The sequence below is a fragment of the Humulus lupulus genome, chromosome 9 (assembly GCF_963169125.1).
Source record: "Humulus lupulus chromosome 9, drHumLupu1.1, whole genome shotgun sequence".
Taxonomy (NCBI): domain Eukaryota; kingdom Viridiplantae; phylum Streptophyta; class Magnoliopsida; order Rosales; family Cannabaceae; genus Humulus; species Humulus lupulus.
In genome coordinates, this window is record NC_084801.1 from 125,287,927 (window position 1) to 125,295,044 (window position 7,118).

Here is a 7,118-nt window from a genome sequence, read left to right on the forward strand (position 1 = left end):
TTTAAGTTTATCACAAAGATGTAGAAAATCTGCATATAGGATGAGATCTTATATCTTGAAAAGGAATAGGAATCGATTTATGTTAACCTACTATTAGAATAGGAAGAAAGAAATTTAGAACTGATTAATAAAATTAATAGAATGAAAAGTTGATGAAATTAATACCCTAGGTTTTTAATTATTGAATTAATCTTTATTTTTGCAAAGTTTATTTTAATTTTAAGTCTTAGTGTAAAAAATTACTCTATTTTTTACAACCAAATAGAAATCAAAGAACAATTATTAGTAATTGGTTAATAGTCTTTCTGGGAATAATACTCTATTTATCATCTATATTACTTGAATCGGTTGCGTGCACTTGCGTATCATATTTTAACGATCATATTGAAGCTCTTGTATAGTTGTATAGTCTTGTTTTACTTAATCTTAGTATACCTTAGTACGAGTCTGGCCCAAATTTAGGACTCCCAATTTATAAAGATTTATCTAAAATATAAAAAAAAAAAAAATTAAAATTAGATTACCTTTTATAAGATTAATATACTTTTTAAAACAAATTCAAGTCCTTAAATACAATTTTATTAGAGCTCCAAAAATATATTGTCATCACTAAAGTAATACCTTACTATTCTAATACCCTAAACTCTTCCTTGCTCTTCAACGAGAAAATCATAATAATTATCATTAGAGATGGAGTGATTGTTTTTGTTTTCTCATAATTCCAACTCTTGCTTTGCTTAATATTCACTAAATATTTTTGAAACTTTGGATTTATATCTTATATTGTTTGATCTACAACTTAAAGAGATTAATTTTCGCTTATCCTGCACTATAATCCAAAAAATGCTTACTTGTTCACTCTCCAAACAAACAAGATTCTCTCTCAACAAGTCACTTTGAAACAAAAAATTCAATTAGCGAAAACGACAAATTATTTTGGGATAAAACGATACAGTAATATACTTTACTCGTATATATCATTTGACCAAAGTTGCTACAGAAACAGACTAGCTCAGGTGTTACAAGTCATTATATTGACCAAACTTAATACACTGACTTTAACTACCAACCCAACCGAGTGTAATACATCTCATAAAAAAAACTCACTCTGAAAACATTGGGCTCTTGGGCTTTACCCATGCAAAATGGGGCTGGCCATAGAAAATGGGTTATAATAATGTCCCTCCCAAATTGATGATGATGATAGTACTCTAGAACTTAAAATCCTTCTTCTTCGATTTCCCTTCCTTCTCTTGCATTTTACGCTTCCTCTTCTTCTCATTCTGCATCAATATTATTATAAAAGATTAAAAAATCAAAATCCATTAATCAACCAAAGCCAATTCCACTTATAAGTCGAAATCTGTGACGAAGAGGCATACCTCTGCGACCATGTCACTGAAATCCTCTCGCTGACTCCGAAGCTTCTCCTCTTCTCTAGCTTCCTCATATCTGCAAAAAATGGAACAGAATCAGAGACACTGACTCTTGCCCAGAGAACAATCTTAATGTGTTTACTTAAGGGTTTTTTTATTTTTACTCACTTGGCAGGCAAAACATTTTCCAAAGCTTCCAATTCTTCGGGTTGTAGAGTGACATCCACTTTATCTGTTTTCTGGCCTCTAAGTAGATCAACCTGCACAAGAATATCCATTGAATCAACTGATAGTTCTAATAGAGATGGATAACATTAAGTCTTTGTCTTACTCTTTTAGCAGCAGCTGACGATTTGTCTTGTGTGCCGGCCCCGACAACATATCTGCAAGCAGAAAGGCATTATCAAAATAAAGTTAAGAATAAATAATAGCTTTTAATGAGCGACATTTTGACCAAAAACGACTGTACATACGTGTGGGTTGTTCCGAGCAGTGTCCCTGGAGCAATTCTCTCCTCTTTTTCTTCAAGTACCTTGAATACACAAGAAACACGAATTCAGATTTAGAACATGCGAGAGTGTATTGTAGATAAAGATACAAATTATATGAAGGTGATTTTTCTAATCAGTCACAGTCAACTCACTTGATATAACGGCCTGTCCGGTTCTTTTCTCTGCTGCTTACGCAGGTCAATGACATCAGGTGTCTCAACACCAGTAGGAGTACTGGAGTGAACAACAGCAAATATTAACATAGAAAGCAAAAATAGCTACCACTTTCTAACGTTCAAAAATGATCATGGTCGGTACAATTTTCATGGGTGTAGTTTGGCATCCCAAGAAGACTAGATAGTACACACCAACTATCAACTTCATATGTATAGTTACACTGGAACAACCATACTAATCAAAAGAAAATTTAAATACCTCGAGAAACTTTCCACAGATTGTGTGCCATCTCCTAATTCTTCTTCACCCATTTGATCTTCTTCCTCTTCTTCCTCCTCCTCCTCTTCTTCTTCCTCCTCCTCCTCCTCCTCCTCCAGATCACCCCAGTGTTTTGTCTTATCGACAGGTTCTTCCTAAATGAATTAAGGGAAAAAAAGAAGAAAAAAAACATATAAACATCATATTAGATGGCGTAAAATCTGTAAGTATACAATAAGACTAATTCAGCCCCAAATTTTCCACATAAATTACTGGAATTAGTCATAATTGATCCACAAATTTTAAACTGATAACAGTGTCTATCATTATATAACCTCAAGCAAGCAGAAAGTTACCTCATAATTAGGCTGTTCATGTTGCAGAACACCAAAAACATCTCCATATAGCGGGTGTCCATACTTAACCAGAAAACACAGAACTTAGAATTAGAATAAACAAATTTTGGATGCTAGTTGTAGAAAATAATTTTAAGCAGAAACAATGGAGCACTGAAAGAAAATGTCATGCATTGAAAAACTTACTTCATCAACAGGAGGCTTACCCCAGCCTCCAGGATGATAACCAAAGCTAGCTCCAGCTGGAATAGGAGCATTTAGCCCAGGAATCTTTAGGTGTGGATATGATGGTGGAGGACCGTATCTCTGTTGGGAAAAAAAATCATACAACATCAAAACAAGCCATAGCATGACAAATTGCATTTAAACACCATGAAAGAAATTTCATCATCTCACCTGCATATTGATGAGCCATGGGGGAGGCGCACCATCTGGCATACCAAGAGCTTCTTTTAATTCATGTGACAACATACCTGGCTTCATTTCTCTCAATTTTACCTGAAAGTGAAACAAGAGCGCATAAATATGAATCAAAAACTGTATTCCAAATTAGTTTTTGAGAATTCAGAAAAATTGACAGGCTAACAAAACCCATGGATCCAGAAACCACACTTTCACTCATATATCTGGAAAGGAACCCTCTAATCGTACAAGAGAATATGTAAAGTGCAAACAATGCATTCATTACATTAAACCCAGATATTTTCCAAAAGAAAAGATGCATATGAACATGAAAACATAACTCAGTCAAGTATAATACCTCAAACTCCTTGCCTTCATGGTACAAATCACCGAGACTTGTCAGCTTTGGCTTAGTCTGGTATTTAAAAAATGCATCGTGGAGAACCTAACAAACAGAATTTGCAGTCTTATTATTAAACAAGACAAAATGACTAAAAGTACAGGTTTTATCACGAAGTAATCCACACACACACACACATATATATATATATATATTAAGATTTAAGAGTAGAAACCTGATAGTCAATATCCATTTTGCCCATCTTAGGCTGCATACGTTCTCGTTGCTTTTGCTTCAACTTCTTGCTATCCTCTTTTTCAATGTAAGCCTATATAGACAATCATACACAATGCAGCAGGCTATTAGAGGCTTTTAAACTTACATACAAGAAGAACACAAGAATTCAATTTTGCAAATACTAACGTTTTACAGAGTACAAGAAAGCATGATGCCAGATAGAGGGTGTCAATAGCATCTACCATGATCATTATACGGTTTGCATTCCTGATTTTTAACCCTATTAACTTGGGAAATAATAAGCAGAAATGGAAGACTGGAACTTAAAAAAATAATAATAAATAAATAAACACTACTTGCGAGAAACAGTAGTAAACACTACTTGACGCTTACTCCAATCACATAGTCTAACAATTCCTCTAAAATATGACATAAAAAAAGCACAATTTAACATGAGATGGGGGCAGTGTGCATAAAAAATCTTAAAAAAAAAAAAACTTCATAAACAATGGAGTGAAATGTGTATAGACAGGGACCAGCTAGACAAAAAATTTATAAATTCACTTCTTTGAAGGCACATATTACCTGTCTAATTTTCTCAATTCCAGTTGCAGCAATAAAATCAGGTAGCTGAAAAGGTTGTTTCTCAATACCACGCTTGCCCTGCAAAATAAAATATCACCCGATTAGATGAAGTGTTTTCAATTATACCCATAAGAATGATTTTGCATCAAAATTACGTCAATCATAAAGATATCAAAATATAGAGGAATTCAGCGGAGCACTAGGCAGAATGGAAAGGCATCTGAAAATTCAAAGCAGATAAATTAGCATCTTAAAAGTAAATCATTCCCAAAATCTATAATGCAAAGATATTTATCCACCAAAAAAACCCCATTATTTTCATAATTACGATTTCTATCACCACCCACTATAGCACATGTAAATAAAAACAAATCATAATTCAAGAGTGCCCTTAGCCAAGCACCTACAACTCCAGGCTCCAAGTTTGTAACAGCCGAAACCCTGCAAGAATCACATATATACATATAAGAGAAACCTTATTCGACGTTATCTTTTACCTAAATCTAATCCCTGTGCCCATCTCCCATGCATGCATATCTCAAACTGTTAGTATTGTGTGAGGAAATGCTAACCTGCAAAAATTTCCGTTTTTGGCACCAATGTCTAGGCACTGGTACGGTATTTCGATAGGATTTCAAAAAGACCAGCAACTTGGGATCTGCAGCAGTTGCATCCCACACCTGAAGACAGAAAATGAACATATAACTAGAATGAGTACAACTAAGACAAAAATAAAAACAAAAAAAATAAGCAAAAGTAGAAACTAGAAAGAAAACCTTAAACAGGTACTGATGTTTCAACAGAAAATAATAGCATACCTCAACAACATCAGGCCTCGCACATATCTGTTTAAGTTCGGCGATCTTCATCCGCCGTTGAAGCTGAAAGATGTTCAAGGAATTAAATTAGCTTGACAAAAAAGTACCAACTCATATAAACAATTATGATGACTCTAATTTGACGAAAGAAAGTACCAACTCATAAAAACAATTACGATGACTAATTATCAATGCAAGTCAGTTACTATACCTTCTTTTTCTTGTTTGACACACCTTTCTCCTTTAGTTGGTTGTCATGCTCGTCCTCTTCTGAGTCTGAGTCACTATTCTTATTTGCAGCTGCTTTCTCAGCAGATTCATCTTTCTTATCCTCCTAAAATGAATTAAAAAATAGTAAGAGATACTTCAGTAGTATTCTATCAATGAGCAAAATTAATAAACAAACAAGAAACTATTTTTGGGAAGATGACAACAAAATTACTTAATACCTCAGCACCAGCTGAATCCTGGAAACTGAATTTTTCAAATATTTTTCTAAACTCCTCATCCATACCCTCTTCTAACTCTGCTTTCTCAGGAACATACTCGATCTCAACTTGCTCAAGAACCTGAAAATGATATAAAAAAGTGTATTAGTAAACATAATAAACCGAAGGTGTAAGAAGCAGTCACCAGCAGTGCCAAAACGGGCTAAATAAGAATGTATCATCAACACATTCATATCTCAATTGAAAAACCCAAGCTAACAAAAACAAAATAAAACACAAACACACAAGCAAACAATTCTAGCAAAAAAAAAACCAATGCCGAATACAAACACGCACACTCACTCAGAGTTTGACATGGTGACTCATCTAAAAGTTCCAAAAAGATATCACAAGTAAACATGAAATCCATGAAAAACCAGATATTGCATAAATGAGTCCTCAAAATTTTACTTCCTTTTTTTCTCTTGAACGACTAGGAAAACAACAATCTAGTCCAGCCAATCCCTAAAGCTTCAAAGATGCATTTCCTGTCCTGTAATTTCCTGTTCTTCCAATCACCAGAAACCCAAACCATAAAAACCCTAATTTCACCGATCTAAGTGTAAATGCACCAAACAAACTCCGTTTCCATCTCCAGCCTACATATCACAATGACACCCCTAACACCATAAAACAACTTAAACAAAACCCTAAAATCAACTTCGAAATGTTATCAAACACGAGTCGCAAAGCTACGGAAATGAAAAATAAAGAGGGGAGAAGAGAGACAGAACCTGCTGCGGATTTTGGTTTTCCTTGGCATATTCATCGCTATCGTCTCCGGTAGCGTCATCGGCGGCGCGAGCAGCTTTGTTTTTCTTCTGCTTTCGCCTCCGACGACGGCGCTCGCTCTCCCGCGATTTCTTGGGAGCGTTGGAGGTAGAGTTTGTATCAACGCCGCCGCCATTGGAAACGACGCCGTTCGGTTGGGGGAGTGTCTCCACCGTCATGGCTGGGTGGATTGGAGGGAAGACGATACGATTTTTCAGGCGAGAGTGGAAGTGGAAGACGAACCAGAAGGACATCTTGAGGGCAATGGAAGAGGTTTATATGTGGCTCCAACTGGCACGTGTGGAGAAAATTGCACGTAAGAGCCTGTGGTCGGTTTCAAGTAGTTGTCGTTTTCCTTAATTTGTGTCGTTTTAATAGTTTAATGTCGTTTCTCAAGTTTGATATTGTTTTCGGTAATTTATGTCGTTTTATCCCATGATTGTCGTTTCTTTCACTTAATGTCGTTTTATAACTTATGTCGTTTTAGTGTAATGTCGTTTAAAGTTATTATTGTCGTTTCTTACCATTAATGTCGTTGTTTATAATTTATTTCGCTTTCATGTTGGTTAGTGTTTCATTAATTTTGTCTTTTTATTTTTAAATATATGATACATTAGTTAAGAGTATTTTTTTTCAATAGAAAAAAGTCTATAAAAATTGCCAGCGGTAAAAGCCATACTTTTTTGTATGCAAAGAAATTAATAATAATAATAATAACAATGTCCTTCCCCCCATTACATTTTTTTAGTTAGATTTGTTATGTTTTTGTGCACTATCATGGTCAATTGTACAATTTTAAACATGTAAATCCGACTCTTA

The 7,118-nt window shown here is 34.8% G+C and overlaps 1 protein-coding gene across 1 annotated transcript; it reads right to left on the reverse strand.

The window, feature by feature from the left end:
- Window positions 1–950: 950 nt before the first annotated feature.
- Window positions 951–6,561, reverse strand: LOC133802324 (uncharacterized). The gene is made up of 18 exons (XM_062240618.1): window positions 6,263–6,561; window positions 5,490–5,609; window positions 5,252–5,374; window positions 5,041–5,103; window positions 4,795–4,902; window positions 4,223–4,300; window positions 3,636–3,728; window positions 3,419–3,505; window positions 3,055–3,156; window positions 2,845–2,964; window positions 2,659–2,721; window positions 2,303–2,457; window positions 2,020–2,101; window positions 1,850–1,908; window positions 1,708–1,759; window positions 1,545–1,636; window positions 1,383–1,452; window positions 951–1,283 (listed from the first exon to the last, which is right to left on the reverse strand). Exons 1-18 carry the CDS (start codon window positions 6,551–6,553, stop codon window positions 1,212–1,214), a joined length of 1,830 nt encoding a protein of 609 aa, XP_062096602.1. The 5' UTR covers window positions 6,554–6,561; the 3' UTR covers window positions 951–1,211.
- Window positions 6,562–7,118: the final 557 nt, after the last annotated feature.